General features: G+C 39.2%; 1 protein-coding gene, 1 non-coding gene and 1 pseudogene across 3 annotated transcripts in view; 1 reads left to right on the top strand and 2 right to left on the bottom strand.

The window, feature by feature from the left end:
- INTS4 (integrator complex subunit 4) overlaps positions 1–21,049 on the top strand; it is a 99,422-nt gene that overhangs the window by 60,740 nt on the left and 17,633 nt on the right. For both annotated transcript variants that reach the window (XM_043875470.1, XM_043875474.1), the window contains exons 13-18: positions 3,632–3,747; positions 7,400–7,533; positions 8,761–8,918; positions 13,811–13,904; positions 16,459–16,539; positions 19,017–19,147. In XM_043875470.1, the coding sequence (XP_043731405.1) occupies positions 3,632–3,747; positions 7,400–7,533; positions 8,761–8,918; positions 13,811–13,904; positions 16,459–16,539; positions 19,017–19,147 (714 nt within the window). The remainder of the gene's footprint in view (positions 1–3,631; positions 3,748–7,399; positions 7,534–8,760; positions 8,919–13,810; positions 13,905–16,458; positions 16,540–19,016; positions 19,148–21,049) is intronic.
- On the bottom strand, positions 5,363–6,844 carry LOC122677198 (annotated as a pseudogene).
- LOC122677555 lies at positions 6,569–6,675 on the bottom strand. The gene has a single exon (XR_006335834.1). It is a non-coding gene; the product is annotated as a U6 spliceosomal RNA (small nuclear RNA).

The raw sequence follows: 21,049 nt of genomic DNA, 5'->3' as shown, positions 1-21,049 counted from the left end.
GTTTGAAGAGCTACTTGCATCAGTTCAGTTCAGTTCAGTCGCTCAGTCACGTCCGACTCTTTGCGACCCCATGAATCGCAGCACGCCAGGCCCCCGTCCATCACCAACTCCGAGTCAACTCAAACCCATGTCCATCGAGTCAGTGATGCCATCCAGCCATCTCATCCTCTGCCGTCCCCTCCTCCTCCTGCCCCCAATCCTTCCCAGCATTAGGGTCTTTTCCAATGAGTCAACTCTTCACATGAGGTAGCCAAACTTCGCATGAGTTTCAGCTTCAACATCAGTCCTTCCAATGAACACCCAGGACTGATCTCCTTTAGGATGGACTGGGTGGATCTTCTTGCAGTCCAAGGGACTCTCAAGAGTCTTCTCCAACACCACAGTTCAAAAGCATCAATTCTTTGGCGCTCAGCTTTCTTCACAGTCCAACTCTCACATCCATACATGACTACTGGAAAAACCATAGCCTTGACTAGACGGACCTTTGTTGGCAAAGTAGTGTCTCTGCTTTTAAATATGCTATCCAGGATGGTCATAACTTTCCTTCCAAGGAGTAAGCGTCTTTTAATTTCATGGCTGCAATCACCATCTGCAGTGATTTTGGAGCCCCAAAAAATAAAGTCTGACACTGTTTCCATTGGTTCCCCATCCATTTCCCATGAAGTGATGGGACCAGATGCCATGATCTTAGTTTTATGAATGTTGAGCTTTAAGCCAACTTTTTCACTCTGCTTCACTTTCATCAAGAGGCTTTTTAGTTCCTCTTCACTTTCTGCCATAAGGGTGGTGTCATCTGCAAATCTGAGGTTATTAATATTTCTCCCGGCAATCTTGATTCCAACTTGTGCTTCTTCCAGCCCAGCGTTTCTCATGATGTACTCTGCATATAAGTTAAATAAGCAGGGTGACGATATACAGCCTTGACATACTCCTTTTCCTATTTGGAACATTTACTATAAACTGTTCATTGTTGTACTCCACATATTTCAACGAATTTACATGATGAGATCACTCCAAATATATGATTTATTTTAAAAAATTATTACCAAAATTAGAAAAACTATGGGTCCAATCAGGTACAAATCAGGCCAAATCAAGATATACTAAAAGTTAAAAATACCAGGAAATCTTGCTATAGGTAATATTTCTATTATCTGGTTTTCTGTTTCGCATTTCTTGATGTTTTTTCAGCTCAATTCATTGTGCGTTTCTTGATTGCCTTCAGGGAGCACTCAGTCATTTGGGATGTGGGGATACAATGTCCCCTGAGGCATAGCGAGTAAAGGGGCTGAGAGAGGTCAGAAAACTAGTGAATTAAGTTCTTTCCACACAGAAAGAAATCAAGACTGGGGAAAAGTGTACTTTCCTTACAGTATCAAGTGTTTTGAATGCGATGCCTTTCATACCCCATACTCCTATCAGTTTGTTCATAGGGTTTGTTTTCTCTCTTTCACTGATCTTACTTTCCAGTCCTTGGTGAAGACTCATCTCCTTTGTGAAACTTTCTCTGGTCACGGTGATCTCTTCTGCCTTTGACAGGTGGAAAGAAAATGATATCAAACTGTCATTTAGTAGTTCATTACCTTGTAGTGTTAGTTATCATTGCCTCAGATTATAAACTCAATGAGAGCATTAAATAAAGTTCTGTGTTTCTTTTTAATTCACACCTCCTACACTGGAAATTTATTAAAAATAAGAAAAATGCCTAAATACCAGCACGTATGTAGTTTTTTATGTCTTATAAAGGGCATTCATGTAATCATAGTAGTTAACTAATAGCCAATTAATAATAGCTAAACTAATAGTTAATTGAGTTCTTATTATATAATGGCAGACACTTTGCTAATACTTTTCATTATTTCATTTAATCCTTATAGCAACTGTATAAGGTAATTATATTTTATCTCATTTGTAGGTAAGAAATATATCTGTTCAAGGCCACATAGTTATTAAGTTTCTTGTTTCAGATCAGGTCTCTTCTGATTTTAGAACTTCACCTAGTAAATCAGTTAGAATGCTTTTGTCTACAAGTAACAGAAAATCTGATTAAAAGGGGCTTAAATACTGTCTAGTTTTTTTGCTTAACAAAAAAGTCAGAGAGTTGATTTCAGGGTTAGTCATTCAACAGTTTAACACAATTAGTACTCTGGTTGATTTTTTTGTTTGTTATTCTGTTGGCTTTCTTCTCATAGTTGCAAAATGGCTGTCTCATAAGACAGTATCTTAAGAAAGAGAGAAAAGGGCATTCCCTCTATGCATTTTTTTGTTTCTTTTCTTAGAAAAATTTATTGAATTATAGTTGCTTTATAATGTTGTGTTACTTTCTGCTATATAGCAAAGTGATTTAGTTATATTCGTATGTTATTTTTCATATTCTTTTCCATTATGATTTATCACTGGATATTGAATATAGTTGCCTGTGCTATACAGTAGAACCTTGTTGTGTATCCATCCTATATATAATAGTTTCCACTTGCTAATCTCAAACTCACAATCCTTTCCTACCCCACCCTTGTCCCCTTTTGGCAACCACAAATCTGTCCTCTATATCTGTAAGTTTGTTTCTGTTTAATAGATATGTTTATTTGCATGCACTTTTTTTCATTTGGTTAAGAAAACATTCCTGAGAAATTCCCCAGCAGAGTTGACCTCCTGTTCCATTGACCAGAACTAGGTTACTTGACTACTTGCAAACCAGTCACTGTAAAATGGGATTGGGATTGCCATGATGTTGTTGTTGTTCAGACACTAAGTAGGGTCCGACTCTTTGCGACCCCGTGAACTGCAGCATACCAGGCTCCCCTGTCCTTCACTATCTTCCAGAGTTTCCATCTCATCCTCTGCCCCTCCCTTCTCCTTTTGCCTTCAGTCTTTCCCAGCATCAGGGTCTTTTCCAATGAGTTGGCTCTTGCCATCAGGTGGCCAAAGTATTGGAGCTTCAGCATCAGTCCTCCCAGTGAATATTCAGGGTTGATTTCCTTTAGGATTGACTAGTTTGATCTTGCAGTCCAAGGAATTCTCCAGAGTCTTCTCCAGCACCACAATTCAAAAGCATCAATTCTTTGGCACTCAGCCATCTTTATGGTCCAACTTTCACATCCGTACACGACAGCCAGAAAAACCATAGCTTTGACTGTATGAACCTTTGTTGGCAAAGTGATGTCTCTGCTTTTTAATACATTGTCTAGATTTGTCATACCTTTCCTTCCAAAGAGCAAGCATCTTTTTATTTCGTAGCTATCATCACCATCCTCAGTCATTTTGCCCTGATGAGTTTAGACCAGTTATGGTTGAGCCCTAGGGCTGAGCCTACCTTCATTGAGTACTTTACTACCTATCTGATGCCTGAGTAAAATCAGGGTCTCTTGGCAGTGAAGTTGGGGGAAATGGTTATTAGTTAAATAACTTTGAGAAATATCTGCTATATCAGCTCTTTTATCTCTATAATAACCAAGTTTTTAGATGAATTAATTGAGTTCCAGAATAATTGAATGACCAGAAGTCACAGAAGTCACAAAAGTAGATGGTTGAGAATTTGTAATTCCGATTTATGTTTTCTGATTCCAGTTCCTGGTGCTTTTTAAAGCATTTATTAACTTACTAAAGAGGGCTCTCATTCTGTTTGTTTCAGATGCTTAAAGTTTCTGGGAAGTCGGCATCCAACCCTGGTGCTTCCCTTGGTGCCTGAGCTGCTGAGCACCCACCCGTTTTTTGACACAGCTGAACCAGACATGGATGATCCAGCTTGTATCCTCTGCTGACTTAGCAGGAAATTTTGGCCTCTTTTTCTGCAGTGTAGCTTTGGTGGTCTGAAGGTCTTGGATTTTGTTTTCTCTTTCTCATTTCTTTTAGTTAAAAGTATATCCTGAGGAAACCTAGTGATAATTACTTTCCTCAGCTTTCGTTTCTGTATTCACAGTAATTCACCTTTGCCATTGAATACTACTACTAATTTTTTAGCCATTTATTGAATACCTATATTCCACATATATATATTCCACTTACTGTTTAAATATACTATATTCCACATGCTGTTTAAATACTTCATATATTTTATCACTGATCTTCCAAACAACCCTGGAAGGAGGTTATTATTCCCTGTTTACAGATGAGGAAACTGAGATCCAGAGAGGTTAAATAACTCTTAAGCAGCAAATCTGGGATAGAGAGTCAGGCATATTTGGTTTTAAAGGCTGTGGACTTTTCCCCTTCTTATTCCATGTTTCATTTGATTTGCAGCCTGAAGGAGAGGATGGGCTGAGTTAGGGTACATGAATTCTCTAGCTCTAATACAAGCTCAGGGGTGTTGTGATAGCTTTGGGCAGCATGGCATGTAGTCAGGTTGTTTTCCACTAATGGGAATATATTTACATCAATGCATCCATACTCTTCCACGCTTCTTTTCACTCTGTAGCACACCTTTGGTGAGGTTTAAGGAGGTATTTATTAAGAGACGTGAACCAGCCAAATAACTGGCTGTTGGGGATGACCATTGTTTTCTCTTAATTCTCTTTTTAAATTTTCATAGGGCATTTGGACAATTTTTAAAAAGACCTGTGTAATTGATGTGCTAACAAATGCCTGACTCTAAGAAAGGTACATCCCTGACGTTACCTCTAAAGGTGCAATGCTATGGCTGTTTGAAATTCAGCTCATCTGACTTGTGGGCTAGGAGTTACTACAAATTACGCAGGATGTATTAAAGTGCCCTGAAATTTAAGCCCCCTTCACATTAAAAAAAAAAAAAGCTAAACATTTTTGAAAGTATAATGTTAGTATGTTTGGCTTCAAATAACAGAGATTGACTCAAATGTAGCTTAAATGTTAATTACAGGTTTGTTTGTTTTTCTCTCAATGTAAAAGAAGTCTGGAGGTAAGCAGTCTGCTGCTGATATAGTAGCTGTACATTCTTCTTCTTCTTCTTCTTTTTAATTTTTGGCCACTCTGAGAGGCATGTGGGATCTTAGTTCCTGAATCAGGGATTAAACCCATGCCCCCTGCCTTGGGAGCTCAGAGTCTTAACCACTGGACCACCAGGGAAGTCCTATCTTGTATTTTTAATTTCTGATTTTCCCTCTGTTAAAAAATTAATACACATAGAAAAAATTTTAAAGTGGAAAAAAAATTCATATTTAACAGCCAGAGTCTTACTAGCTAAAGTAATTGTTAATATTTTGGTGTGCTTCCTTCTCCCTTTTTGTTTATTTATTTATTTTTTTTGGCAATGGTATGACTGTATTTATTGTGCCTAGGAAGCAAGGTGAGGAAGCAACCTCAACATGCAGAGGGTAGGGAAAGTGTGGAGTTCCCTGTAAAATTCAGAAGGTCTCTGCTGGACCCATCACAGAATGAGAGGAAGCTCTCAATAGATCATTCCCTTCATTTCTTCCCTGGGCTTTTCAAAATTCTTCAGGATGATGTTGTATAACACAGCGTAAGCATTGCAGAGCTCCATGACCATCAGTCAGATATCCTGGTACTCTGCCTCCTCCAGCCCCTGCACCAGTTGTCGAGAAGACCCACGTGGGGCTGCTTAGCTGCTTTGGTCACGGCATCACCGTGCTCAGAGAAGTACTTGGAGATTTGTGTGCGAAAGCCTTCCAGTTTGGTGTGAAGGGCAGTTATCAGCTCAAACACCTTCTGAACAGCCACTCCAAAATTATTCGCATCCTCAGTCTGAGGTATCTGCAGCTGCAACCAGGTGGTGACCAGGTTTAGCTTCTCAGCAACATCCTTGATATCAGGCTTCACACGCTGCAGGAGGACTCCAGTCTTCTCATTGCAGCTTACTAGGCTACATCATGGAAGACCTTTGTCTTCATCTTCCTCTTTGTTCTTTTCATCTTGTCCTCCTTCTCCTGCTGTTTTTTTCCCCTCCTCCTTCTCTTTCTCTTTGATTGGATCAGGCCTGCGTACCAGGGCCTTCAGATTGCTCTAGTTGGCTTCATTGAGAGTTAGCTCCTTTAAAAATGGATTAAAAAAAAAAATGCATCCAACTCAGAAATCTTCTTGGGGAAATAGCTCCCGAGCAGGTTCTCTGTCATAATACACAGGTCTTCATGGAACACATCCACACCTTGGCTTGGCTTCAGACAGGACCCCGCAGGACCCTGAGCCTGGCCATGGCTGAGGTGGGGGTCTAGCACTGCGGATGGACGGAGGAGTGGGTATGGGAAAGGGAAAGAGAAAGCAGCGATTACTCCCCACACGGCCTTCCTGGGTAGTGGGAGTGGATGTACTAGAAGAGGCTGGGACAGACCAGAGGGAGGTGGGGAGGCAGCCTCTCTGCAACCAGGTGGTGACCAGGTTGAGCTTAGAGCCCTAGAGCCCAAGAGGTGCCTTCCTGCCTCCCCACCTGCCCTTCTCCCTTTTTAAAAGCTTGGATTTGGGATTTTGCTGTTATTTTTTTAAACATTTTATTTCATCCAAAAACATTTCTTGACAGCTGCTATCATATCCCCTATACATTTTGGAGCCTACTTTTTTCAGTTATAGTAAAATGCTTCTGATAGAATATTAAACATCTTTTTTTTTTTTCATTGCCATGAAATTTTATCAGAAGGAACTTAAAAATATGGAACGCTTCACGAATTTGCGTGTCATCCTTGCGCAGGGGCCATGCTAATCTTCTCTGTATCGTTCCAATTTTAGTATATGTGCTGCCAAAGCGAGCACTAAACATCTTTAATAAATGTAATTTTTAATGATTGCATGATACTCCATCAAATTGATGAAACAGAAGTATAATTGTTCTCCTGGTTTTGGACATTTAGATTGTTTCTGATTATTTGCTATTATTTGAATGATTCTCTATTTGATTTTGAGATGTGGAATTACTCAGCATTCATAAGTCTCTTAGGGTGGTGGTTTAGTCGCTAAGCTGTGTCCAACTCTTGCAACGCCGTGGACTGTAGCCCACGAGGCTCCTCTGTCCATGGGATTTCCCAGGCAAGAATACTGGAATGAGTTGCCATTTCTTTCTCCAGGGTATCTTCCCGACCCAGGGCTCAAACCCGAGTCTCTTGCACTCAGGCGGGTCTCCTGCATTGCAGGCAGATTTTTTACTGACTGAGCCACCAGGGAAACCTGTAATCTTGTATCAAGTTATTATTCAAAGAGATTGTGCTAGTGTATACTTTAGTAGGTATTGTACCAAAGTTTGTATTTGTTAGTATTCTCATCAACAGACATAGTTTAAAATAACCTTTCTTTGGTAATTGGGGGTGGGTAATTGGGAAAATTTGGTGTGAGGTTGTGTAGCTCTTTGAATCTGCATTTGTTTGTTAGAAAAATTGTAGTCATTTAGTAGGAATTTGAGGGGTTAGAAGTAGAGGCACAAAATTCTGGCCAGACTCAACCTTCAATACTTTCAAGTTTACTTAACCCACATATTTATCAGACATTGCAGTTTTGGTTCTTATTTTCAATGCTGCTAAAACCTGTCCAACGATGCCTGCATTGTTCTCAGATCATACCTTCAGGCACTATGCCTACCTCCGAGACAGTCTTTCTCATCTTGTTCCTGCCTTGAGGGTATGTTGAAAACATCTATTCTTTGTGTTGTTGCTTTTTTTGATTTTTAGTCCTTTGTGATAAATAGCAGAAAGCAGACTATATATTTTCTGAAAACACATTCATTAATTCTTTCTCTTTTATTTTGTACTCCTGCTTCTGAATCCTTTACCTTTTAAGAAGATTCATTTTTTGATTGTACCTGGGTTATTGACTGTGTTATATTAGGCAAGAAGAAGCCTGAAACATTTCTTATGTTATTTATTTTTAAATTTTTTGGCCACCTCATACAGTATGTGGGATCTTAGACCCCTGACCAGGGATCGAACCCATGCCCCCTGCTTTGGAAGCATGGACTGCCAGGGAAGTTTCTGGAACAGCGCATTTTATTTTTTTATTTTTTGGAACAGCGTATTTTAAATCAAGGATTAGATCCTATTACATTTTAATAATTACATGAAGTTATCATTCTCAAGTTTATTTTTTAATAATCAAATGTTATTTTAAAAACCTAAGAGTTACAGAAAGAAAAAATTATCAGTATCAGAACCATACTTATGATGATAGCAAACACCGAGGGCTGTGTGCAGGCACTTTGTTAAGCTCTTTACGTGAATTTACTTATCCCTACTTAAATAACTCTAAATGACTTAAATTAGAATAATATATGTATATGGTTAGAAAATTTAAACTATATAGAAGATACTAAGTTAAAATTGAAATTCTTGCTCTCTTTCTCATCCTTTTCTTGAAAGGTAGCCACTTTTAACAGTAAGAACAAGAATTATAATTATCAATTATCATAATATAAAACATTTTTATAGCATGTTATAAATGTTTTTTAATACAAAAATTTACTTGGGAATAAATCATCAGTCTTCTATGAAGTGAATGATCAATAAAGGTTAAAAATAAACATGGCATTAATTTTTAGTCTCATTTGTGTGGTTAGCCCATTTATTTCAATTAACAATAGAAAATAATATTATACCATTCTCTTTTCTTTTTCTCCTTGCAGCTTGTGGCTGGCTGTATTCGGTAGACCATGTTCATTTTCTCTCTCTGTTTCCCTTTCTCCCATTTAAGCTGAGGAAGGAGAAAAAGAAAAAGAAAAAGATTATTTACAGAATTACCTAGCTCTTTTTCCTTTTCTTTGTTTGACTCACATTTTTTCCCCTGGTTTCTTCGTGTTAGCAGAAGTTGAGCCACAGAGTTTGATGATGCTGTAACCTCACTGTGTGTGCTTAGTTACCAGGTAGAAAACTAGTGTCATCAGGTCTTTCTCCCAATATCACACCTCATGAGGATCCTTCCCATCAGTTCCTGCAGCAGAGCCTTGAAAGGGTATACAGTCTTCAGCACCTCGACCCTCAGGGAACCCAGGAGCTACTAGAGTTCACCATCAGGTGAGGTGACTGATCATCCCTTTCCTTTGACAGAGTTAATGTTGTTATGCTTGGCTTGACCCTTATGATTTCTAATGTTGGTTATAGGCTGGTTTTTCTGACTCTGTTGACATGATTTTATGATGTTTTTATTTTGGATTAGATTGTGGTTTAAGCATATTACAAAGAAAAGGTTTGTGTTCATGACTAGATTGATGATTAGTACAAAACTAGAAAGAGTTAGCAAAGAAGCTGTTTTCAGCTTTTCTTACCTTTATATATATATTAGTTTGAGTAGCAGAAAATGCAACTAGTAGTGGTTTAAACAAGAGGAAAAGTTAATTCTTTCTCATAGGCAGACAGCTGAGGTGGCTGATAACCTAGACTCATTCTTTCTTGTTTCTCCATCTTCAGCATTAAGTGGCCTTTGCCTGAAGATCCAAACTTTAACTGTCTCCTTTATAATCCAGCCTCGAGGAAACAGGAAAGAGTAGAAGGGCATCATTTCTACAAGCACTCCCTTTAAAGACACTTCCCGCAAAGTTGCATGTTCTAATTTTCCTTGTGTCTCATTGAGGAGAACTTAAGTCACATAGCTATATCTAGCTGCGAGGAGCTAGGAAAGATAGTTTTTGTTCCAAGTGACCAGTGCTTAGTTAGCACATGGTGACTGAGGAAGAAGGGAAGGATATTGATAACAATCAGCAGACTGTCAGGCTCTGTTGGAATGTCCTGCATGATCTGAAAAGAAATGAAACCCATTTGCTTTTAGCAGAGGCAGTATCTGTCTGTCTCTGTAAATAGGATTTGATTGAGATACAGCATTTAGCAGCTGCTTTCCTGCTGCAGTGGTCGAGTTGAGTAGTTACCATGGAGACACTATGGATGGCAAAGCCTAAAATATTTACTATCTGATCCTTTATGGAAAAAGTTTGCTGACCCTGAAGTGCTGCCTCAATCACATTTTCTTTCTCATCTGCTTCCTCACCAAGGTGATTAAATTTAGAGGCTGCAACTGAAGTTGTTGGCGCTGAGCCTCGGAAAATAAACTCTACTTCCGACTTAGCCACACCTAAATAAACATTTAAGTTTTATCCTTGACACTTTACTAACCAGCTGGCATTAAGAAATTACAGAATGTACGAAAGTGAGCTAGTTTGGTCATCAGCTGCAATGCTGGCTTTTTTTTTTTTTTTTTAAGCTAATGAAACTTTATTAAACAATATTTGGAAAAAAACCAAAGGAAAAAAAAAGATAAATCTCCAAATCACCCACATACAACAGAAACACAAAGATGCTATACAGTATTCCTTTCAGATCCACCCTGGCCCTCCACTAGGTAGATCACTGGTATTTGACTTCAGTAAACACCCTGGTTGGAGTCGCCCTCATGACCTGGGCTTTGTGAGGTGACAGTCCTGCTGTGCTGTGGGCTGGTCAGAGGACCGTTCTACTGCTGTGGTCCGTCCTGGGCACTGTGTTTTTCGTTAAGTGCATTCTTGAGAAAGGTGGCCAGGATGGTGAAAAATTTGGAAAGGAAAGCAGATGGTACAGTAGTTAGCTGATCACCTACTATGTTTTACAAACATTATTGCAGTTAGATATTGTAAACCATTTCATGAAGAAGTAGAAATTGGGGGAAATGAAGCAATTTGTTAGGAAGTAGAACTGAGATTTAAGTCTAGCTTTGTTTGACTCTAATACTGATGCTCTCTGATATGTAGCAGTGAAGGGGATTCTTATATCCTTGAAGAATAGATCAGATGACCCCTGGGATTCTTCAGAATTTACATTTTCTATAGTTGTTGAAAAGTGAACTGTTAGTCCAAATTTCATACAGAAGTTTCTCTGATTAGGATTGTGGTCATTTACTTCTTAGTGCTAGTATCAAACAAATAAAATTCACCGTCATACACATTGTCCTTTGTTGTAATCTAAGCAGCCATGTCGCCCAACTAAGATTTCACCTCACTACTATAGTTCAGTGACGGTCCTGGGGGATGAATTTTTGGTTTGTTTTTAGAATTTGACATAACTTTGAGTTCACCACTGTATTTTGGGTGCTTTATAGGAGCTTAGTAAGTATTTGTTGAAAACTTTAGTTATGGTGGCTTAACCAGGAAGGAAAACTTCTAAGATTTTTATAGATGGCATTTTCTTCTGGTCATACCTCATCTTCAGTCTCATGGATTTGATCCTTTGTAAGGCTCTGCTATCCTTGTTCATAGCAAGAGCTGTTTTCTATTAAGTGCCCACTATGTATGCACTCTTCTAAGTGTTTTATGTACATTGTTTCATTGAATTTGAAAACAATCATATGAGAGTTAGCCAACTTTTACAATGAGTGAGGGAGCCTGGGTTCATTAATTTGTTATATGGTTTTTCATCACCCATCGTATGTCAAGCATTGTGCTGGGCAAAAGGGACACAGTCGTGACAAGACATAGTCTCTGTTGCTGGGGATCTTACAGCCTGGTTGGGTATATAAGGCAGGCAATATTGTGCTTCCCACACAATACATTAAGTACAGGGTTTTCTGTACTTACTATATTGGAAGAAGATGATGGAAGAGGGGACTTAACCCTTCCATTTATAGTCTCCTGATGAATGTCTGAACTGAGGCTTCCTAAGGATTGTGGGCATAAAAAGATACAGGGAGGAAACACTGGGACACAGAATGTTTTGAGCAGGGCTAGAAAATTTCTATTTTTGTTTGTATAATAGTTCAGATTTCCTGTAGCTAGTTGGGTAGCATCTTGTTTTGTGCAACTCAAGAGTAATCGTTACGGTCCAAGGATGGTAGAATGACTTAACACTTGGGAACGGTCAGCTAATGTATAGTCAGCTTGTCAGTGTTCTCTGTAATGTAAGAGAAGGCAGAATCTGTGTGTAGATGATATGGTTCCAAAGTAGAATGATTCAGGGCCATCTTTTGCAAGATAGGTATTAGTGGTGCAAAAAGGGAGAGACCAGCTGGCCACCAAAATACCATTTTACAGGTGTGGTTAGCTAGTACAGGGTCTTGCCATTTATTGTGATAGATTTCCCACACATGAGCAGGCTCTCCAGGATCAGCTCAAACCACCAAAACTCAGAGACAATAGTGTAAGCCACAGACCCCAATTTATTCAGTCACTTTGGAAATAATTCCCTCTTCGCCCCTTTCCGGGGCATCTCCTTTTTGGTACCAAGGTCCTCAGGAGGCAGCACTAGCTATCAGAAAGTTGCCCGAAATAAGAGGACAGTGGACGGTTTTGTACAGACTGCTCTGAAACTTGATATATTATAGCAGCCCTGAGTTAACTTCTCTCATTAGCCAAATCTTTAGGTTTCCCACAGTTATGATTACTATATGAAATCTTGATATGGATCTTAAAAAACCAGGCAGCTTTCTATGAATTTTCTTGAGATGGATTGTTAGTTCTAAGTATGCTATGGTTAAGTAGTTCATTTATATCATTAAGGATCCAGTTTCTCTCTGCCTCTTTGGATTTTTCTTGTCTTCAACATTTGCTTTATCCCAAGGCTTTTTTCTTTTAGAGTTATAGTATGGCTGCTATTGGTAATCAGGACTATAAAACATTCTTATTCAGTTTAGTAAGAGAGAAAGCGGGAACATGAGTGATTCGGAGACCACCATCAAACCTGCTTCAAGTTTCAAATATGAGTCCTTCCAGGGGATTTCCTGGGGGTCCCAGTGGCTAGGGCTCCACGCTTCCACTGCAGGAGGCACAGGTTTGATCCCTGGTCAGGAACTAAGATTGTTGCATGCCACACATCACAGCCAAAAAAAAAGAATGAAACCTTTCCTTCCAAATAGGACTGATAAGGTCACATAACCAGGGAGATGACATGTACCAATTGGTTTAATCCAGTTGGACTCTACCTAGAACTAGGTTTGGGGACATCTCTTGAACAAAATCAGGGTTCACTTAGTAGGAAGTAGGAAGGGTTCACATTATTAGGAAGAAGTAGAGCATAAATTAGGTAGGCAGCCAACATAGCCCACTACAATATTTAAAAAAATTTTTTTCTGATGATATAAAACATACCTGTCGGACTTCCCTGCCGGTCCAGCGGTGACGACTTCGCCTTCCGATGCGGAGGGTATGGGTTTGATCCCTAGTCCAGGAGCTGGGATTCCACATGCCTTGGGGCCAAAAAACCACAACATAAAAGAAGAAATATTGTAACAAATTCAATAAAGACATCAAGAAAAAAAAAAAAAGAGAGAGAGAAAAAAAAAAAAAGACATCAAGAAAATCTTTAAAAAAAAAAAAACATACCTGTCCATTGTATAAAACATTTGGAAAATAAAGCATAGTTGGGAGAAGGCAACAAAAATACCCTAATTCCTCTATCTAGAAAACAGTTTGCTGTCTTTTTCTTATGTTTGTGTGTATATATGTATGTATATATATATAGTTTTTATATAATTGAGATCATATACCTTATTACCATATTATATTCTAATGCTTGTAGAATATTCCATTGACTGGATGTACAGTAATTTATTTAATAATTCCTCTACCATTAAATATTTAAATAATTACTGTGTTTTGCTATAATAGTCCATATAACAATGAATATTGTGGGGCATAAAACACTTCATTTGTTTTGAATATTTCCCTGCTATCTCTCAGGATAAAACTACTTATCAAATAATTTGATTATATGTGTGCCTTTGTAGTGTATTACAGTTTTACTTTCCGGAAGAATTATATCAACTTAAACTGCTATCAAAATATAAATGAACCAGTTTCATTATAACCACTTCAGCACTGGGTTCTGTCATTTAAAATTTTTTTTTTAACCAATTTGCTAGGTATAAAATGGTAAATGCTTTTGACATGATCTCTAATTGTTGTCATTATCCTTGTTCTCTGTTTGACTTGGGGTTTTATTTATGGCAGGGATCTGCAAAGGCTTGGAGAACTTCAGTCTGAATTGGCAGGAGTAGCTGACTTCTCTGCTACCTATCTTAGGTGTCAACTGCTTCTCATTAAGGTTGGTTTGAATCCATTTTGTTCTTGAATATGATGCTAAGAATGCACTTTAATGGATTCAGCAGTGTTTGAGGCCTTAAGTGGAAAAATATATGGTCTTATGCAACTGCTTAGCAATGGGGAAATTATGTACTCTGAAGTATAATTACATTCATCTCTAATTAAAGAATTGTTAACTCATATAGGAATTTTAATTTTTTAATTTGGGAGAATTCTTTTATTATATAATTGGAGCAGATTGGATAATCAGTTGCATTAGAATCCCAAGGATTTTAACTGTTTTTTAATCATTTGATTAGCAAAGATCTTATATAAATTTATATATATTTGTAATGCTAATTTCATTTTGTCAAAGTCAAATTAGTCAAAGGTTGATTTCATTGCTCTTAAAAGGGCCAACTTGCTGGCATTTCATACTAGGTAGGTAGATTACATGTATATATATGTATGTGTGTGTGTATACCAAATTAGTACCAAAATTAGTACCAAAAAGCTGTTTCAGTTTACTGAGTTGAAAACCAATTAAACTAGCTCAATAGCTGTCAGCTTCTGCAGCAGAGTTCTGCTATTAATTCAGACTTCTGATTTAGGAGAGCCCTCTCACTTGATAAGACTTTACCTTGGCTTTAGTTCTAAGTGTTGTTAGTCTTCAAAGCTGTTAGTGATATTTGACCAAAGTCAGAATAAATGGAGGAGTCAGAAATTATTATACACTGTAAGATATGTGATTTTAGGGTGATGTAGGTGTATGTATACATGTGAAGATGGATGTGTACACTGAAGTAGGTTGGGATTTAAACAGTCCTAAATTGGCTAGATAGATTCATTCAAATGTATATATCTTTGTAACCACTAGCACAGTTAAGATATAGAACATTTCCATTACATCCAAAAGTTCCTTTATGCCCCTTTACACAGTTATTTGGCATTTCCAAGTTTCTATAAAACAAGGCTAATAATTACTCTACCCAGGTGAGAATTGGTAGCAAGCAGCATGTGAAAACCCTTGGTCTATTGTCTGGTACATAGTGAGTGCCATGTCATCATTGGTCTTCTTCCTTCTTCCTTGGCTTGCTATCTTCTGCATTGAAATACAAAAAGGCCTTTGAAAAGAATCTACTTTTCTTTAGTAGGAAAAGAGAAGAGATTACTTCAAAATGTGATATAATGTTACGTACTCAAATGCTTCCCAGGTGGCGCTAGTAGTAAAGAACCCACCTGCCAATGCAGGAGTCCTAAGAGGCGCGGGTTTGATCCCTAGGTCAGGAAGATCCCCTGGAGGAGGAAATGGCAACCCACTTCAGTATTCTCGCCTGGAAAATTCCACGGACAGAGAAGCCTGGTGGGCTACAGTCCATAGGATTACAACGAGTCAGAACTGACTGAAGTGACTTAGTGCACACACACCCCAAAAAGCATACAAAATTACTCTGATTTCTGACTACAACTATATAAAAAACATGTATATGAGAAATTATTGGAAGCAAATATTCGAAAACAGTAACTCTGTTAGTGGTAGTATAATTTAGTAGTATAATTTAAAAATTTCTATTTTTTTACTCCAGACTTGCCACTGTCTGATAGTCACTAGGTACCTGTAACTGTTGAGCACTTTAAACGTTCATATTGAGATGTGCTGTTAGTGTAAATACACACTGGATTTCTTAGGTTTAGTATGAAAAAATGTGAACTATCTCATTAATAATTTTTAAAATATTGATTGCATAGTGATATGATAAACTGGGTTAAATAAACTATTGTTAATTTCACCTGTCTCTTTTTACTTTTTTTGGTTATTGTTATTTTTCTGTCTTTTTTTCAAATTTCAGAGATGTAACTACTAGAAAATGTAAAATCACATCCATGGCTTATGTTATTATATTTCTATTGTACAGTGTAAGTCTAGGTTTTCTGAACTGTCATTATGTCTATAATTAAGAAGGACTGTGAAAATAAGAGACTATAGCAGAGGTTTAGATGAGACGCCATATGGATGGATAGGAGAGAAGAGAGATGAAAGGTAAAATTCATGGCCCTAAGTGATAGTTTTGAATATAGAGAGTTAGAGAGCAAGGAATCTAGGAAAGCGTCTTGATTTTTTATTTGAGTATGTTGGTCAGGTGATGGGGCTGTTCACAGATAGTGGGCATAGAGCAAAGAAAAAGGAATCAAGTCAAGGGGTCTGGGCTGTCAGGGTAGTCTATGGGCTTTGAGATTAGGAGGTCCCAGAGCCTCAGAAGCCTAGCTTGCCTGGACATTGTGATGAGGCCTTCATGTCTCCTGCACTCTGCTTGCATTCTCTGGTCTGGGGCATGGGGACTTTGGGCCAAGAATTGAATGGGGAGGATTGCATTTGGCCCAAATCATTGGTTTCCACTCTGTCATAACAGGTAAGGCTTATTGGCTTAAAAGAGTAAGACTGGAAAAAAAAAAAAAATTAAGACTGAGAGAAAGTCTTGATCACAGTAAATTTTCAAAGCAAAACAAACACCTAAGTCTCAAATGATATGGCAGTCTTTCTGATCTCTGTGTCCTGTCCTCTGCTGACTTGTCAGGCCCTACAGGAAAAGCTGTGGAATGTGGCTGCCCCTTTATATTTGAAGCAGAGTGATTTGGCCTCAGCAGCAGCAAAACAGGTAAGCTTATTGAGACCTTCTCCTCAGATAGGTATTTGTCCAGAAATTGTGTTCTCTAAGTTAGTTAGGGTCAGAGGACTTCACAAGGCTCTGCTGGGCTCCCCACTTTCAGCCTGTGACAGAAGTTAGTGATACGAGGAGCAGCATAATTAGGGGACACGGCACTGGCTTTCGAGTCACGGGGCTTTGGTTCTGTTCCCATGTCTGCCTCTGATTTGCTGGGCGATACAGAGCAGGTTACTTAATCTCCCCGATTTCTAAGATTTCTTTTGTGTTCTAAAATATTATTAATTTGTATTTCAGAAATGGGGGCTTCCCTGTTGGCTCAGTGGTAAAGAATCCGCCTGCCAGGGAAGGCGATGCAGGTTTGATCCCTGGGTTGGGAAGATCCCCTGGAGAAGGAAACGGCAACCTACTCCAGTATTCTTGCGTGGGCAGTCCCACAAATAGAGGAGCTTGGTGGGCTGTAGGAGCCTGGTAGTCCATGGGGTTGCAAAAGAGTTGGACACAATTTAGTGGCTAAACAACAACAAATTTCAGATATACTAAAATTAATTTATAATATTATGAATCTTTCATCTGAAAATGTAGCTGCACTCAGTTTGAGGTTGTTTATATTTTCAGCTTGTACCATCTCTCTCATTTCTTTTAACCATCTTTTGAATATTTAAAGGTCCTTATGTTTCTCCTCAGTTCATTAAGTAGAATTTAATTTTACTTGCCTTAAGTGTCTTTCTTTCTAGTTTTGAGCAATTTCCTTTCATTTTTGGATATTGGCATTTGGGAACTCTTCTGGGTTATGTCTTCCTAATAGTAAGTTTATATATGACTAATTATGACCCAGTAGGAAGCTAATGATGGTGACTATAATTGTTACATTATAGTTCACGAAATGATTTCAAGTCTCTTTTACTTAATCCTCATAATAATCCCATTAGGTGGAACTTCCTGGCAGTCCAGTGGTTAAGACTCTGTGCTTTCACTGAAGGGGGCGCGGGTTCAGTCCCTGTCAGAGAACTAAGATCCTGAAAGGGGCATGGCACAGCTGCTGCTGCTGCTAAGTCACTTCAGTCGTGTCTGACACTGTGCGACCCCATAGACGGCAGCCCACCAGGCTCCGCCGTCCCTGGGATTCCCCAGGCAAGAACACTGGAGGGGGTTACCATTGCCTTCTCCGATGGCACGGCTACACACACACACAGATCCCATTGGGTAGCAATAAGTATTGAGTCCATTTTACAGATGAAACAGCACTCAGCAAGGTTATAATCAGAGAGCTAAAGGTAGTAAATCAGAGACTTGACCTCAGATCCTCTGATACCCAGAGTCTGTTTTCTTTCCACTAGTCTGCTTGATCTCTAGTCCCCCTCTCAGACCTGCCATGTGGCTTGTAGGGGAGTAGAACTTAATGACTACAGACTGGAGATGGAGATGGGCCATGTTGGGAGGGATTGGACCAGGGAGCAGTATCCTGGAAGACAGAGAGGAATTACCATTTCTGTGTGAGAGTTGGGCTTCCTTGGTGGCTCAGATGGTAAAGAGTCTGCCTGCAAGATGGGAAACTTAGGTTCGATCCTTGGATCAGGAAGATCCCCTGGAGAAGGAAATGGCAACCCACTCCAGTATTCTTGCCTGGAAAATCCCATGGCTGGAGGAGCCTGGCGGGCTATAGTTCATGGGTCACAAAGAGTCAGACACGACTGAATGACTAATACTTCACTTTCATGTGACAGTTACTGTTAATCACCTTCCATGCCCCGTTTAATCCTTTAAATTTTATTATGTTGGTGCTGTGTCTTCTGCATTTACAGTTAAGGAAACTGAAGCACTGTGTCATTAGGAAATATATCTTACTGTCAGTTATAGGAGAACCTGGAGTCATTTCTCTGACTCAGTGCCTTCAAAAAACACAGGAAGGAAAGAGAAACATCATTAGAGGGGAGTCGCTACCTTGGATAGAATGGAACAAGAGCTTAAGATACCCTGGGCTTGAGCTGAGATCACTGATACTGTTTTCTGTACTGATTCCCTCCCTAAAATCCCTCTGACAGACCCAGCTCATGGAGCAGACTAAATGACTAACAGCTGGGTCATGGTTCCTAACAATAAATTCTTGAGGGCCTTTCTTGAGGTTTGTTTCTGTACATATCCATTTGCTGCCATGCACAGTGAGTTTGCTTTAGAGTTACAAGCAGTGCTTTATAGTTTTATCAGTATGTAAACTTTCATATCTGTCTGTCGTCAACTGAATAATATTACCAGATGAGTTTATTTTAATTGACAAAATAATTTATTCTTTTCACGACTTACTAATTTCTCTCCACATATATATTAATTTCTCTCAAAATTATATCAATTTCTGTCAACATAGGCACTTAAAAATCTCAGCTCAGAATTAAAGCAGAGGCCTTAAAAAAAAAACACCTCTGTTCAGATCTAGTTTCACTTAGAATTCTGTGCTGCTGTTTTCCTTATAGATCATGGAAGAAACCTATAAAATGGAGTTCATGTATAGTGGCGTGGAGAACAAGCAGGTGGTGATTATCCATCACATGAGGCTGCAGGCCAAAGCCTTGCAACTTATAGTAACAGCACGGACTGCTCGAGGGTAAGATGTGTGGTTGGCAAAACAAGGGTGGCCCAGTCCTTTTAAAGACACCTGAAAATGCATTCGGAGATCTCACCAAGGTTAATGATGCGTGAACTTATATTTAGGAAAGATTACCTAAGGGATGGACTTCCCTGGTGGCTCAGAGAGTCAAGATTCCGTCTGCAATGCAAGAGAACTGGGTTTGATCCCTGAGTCAGGAAGAACCCCTGGAGAAGAAAATGGCAACTCACTCCAGTAATCTCACTTGGGAAATCCCATGGACAGAGGAGTCTGGGGAGCTACCGTCCATGGGGTCACAGAGAGTCAGGCATGACTGAGGGACTAACACTTTCAGTGTTACTTTTCACCTAAGGGATATTGCAAGCTCTTCATTTCTTGAGATATTCCAAATTCCATTCTTAGATCAGATTAGATCCCTGGCAAAACCCTTCAGTGGCTCTCCATTGCCTACAGCAGAGCATAAGATTTCATCTGGCAGCAAAGTGTACTATATGATCCCTGATAGATTTCTTTAAGAAGTTAGTGCCTGAACCATTTTGTTTTCTCTTTTGAAGGGACTAGTGCTTTGTCTCAGGCAGCCAAGACAAATTTTGAGACTGTCTGGTGCTGTGAGACTACTTTGTTCAAATCTTGACCTTTCTACTTACTCATTGTTTGATCACAGACAGGTTTTTTTTTTTTCAGCCTCTCTGTGCCTTGTTTCCCTGCCTGTAAAATAAGGATGATGACAGCATCTATCTCATAAGGTTTCCATGGAGAATCAGTCAGTTCAGTCGCTTAGTCATGTCCAGCTCTTTGTGACCCCATGAACTGCAGTACGCCAGGCCTCCTTGTCCATCACCAACTCCCAGAGTTTACTCAAACTCAAGTCCATTGAGTCAGTGATACCATCCAGCCATCTCATCCTCTGTCGTCCCCTTCTCCTCCCGCCTTCAATCTTTCCCAGCATCAGGGTCTTTTCAAATGACTCAGTTCTGTGCATCAGGTGGCCAAAATATTGGAGTTTCAGCTTCAGCATCAGTCCTTCCAAAGAATATTCAGGACTGATTTCCTTTAGGATGGACTGGTTGGATTTCCTTGCAGTCCAAAGGACTCTCAAGAGTCTTCTCCAATACCACAGTTCAAAAGCATCAACTCTTCGGTGCTCAGCTTTGTTTATAATCCAACTCCCACATCCATACATGGCTACTAGAAAAACCATAGCTTTGACTAGACAGACCTTTGGTGGCAAAGTAATGTCTCTGCTTTTTAATATGCTGTCTAGGTTGGTCATAACTTTTCTTCCAAGGAGTAAGCGTCTTTTCATTTCATGGCTGCAGTCACAATCTGTGGTGATTTTGGAGTCCAAAAAAATAGTCTGTCACTGTTTCCACTGTTTCCCCATCTGTTTGCCATGAAGTGATGGGACTGGATGCCTTGATCTTAGTTTTCTGAATGTTGAGTTTTAAGCCTACTTTTTACTCTCCTCCTTCACTTTCATCAAGCGGCTCTTTAGTTCTTGTTCACTTTCTGCCACAAGGGTGGTATCGTCTGCATATCTGAGGTTATTGATATTTCTCCCGGCAATCTTAATTCCAGCTTGTGCTTCATCTAGCCCAGTGTTTCGCATGATGTACTCTGCATAGAAGCTAAATAAGCAAGGTGACAATATACAGCCTTGACGTACTCCTTTTCCAATTTGGACCCAGTCTGTTGTTTCATGTCCAGATCTAACTGTTGCTTCCTGACCTGCATACAGATTTCTCAAGAGGCAGTTAAGGTGGTCTGGTATTCCCATCTCTTTAAGACTTTTCTACAGTGTATTGTGATCCACACAGTCAAAGGCTTTGGCATAGTCAATAAAGCAGAAGTAGATGTTTTTCTGGAACTCTCTTACTTTTTTCAATGATCCAGCGGATG

The sequence above is a fragment of the Cervus elaphus genome, chromosome 2 (genome assembly GCF_910594005.1).
Source record: "Cervus elaphus chromosome 2, mCerEla1.1, whole genome shotgun sequence".
Taxonomy (NCBI): Eukaryota; Metazoa; Chordata; class Mammalia; order Artiodactyla; family Cervidae; genus Cervus; species Cervus elaphus.
This window is presented reverse-complemented; position numbering and strand designations above follow the sequence as displayed.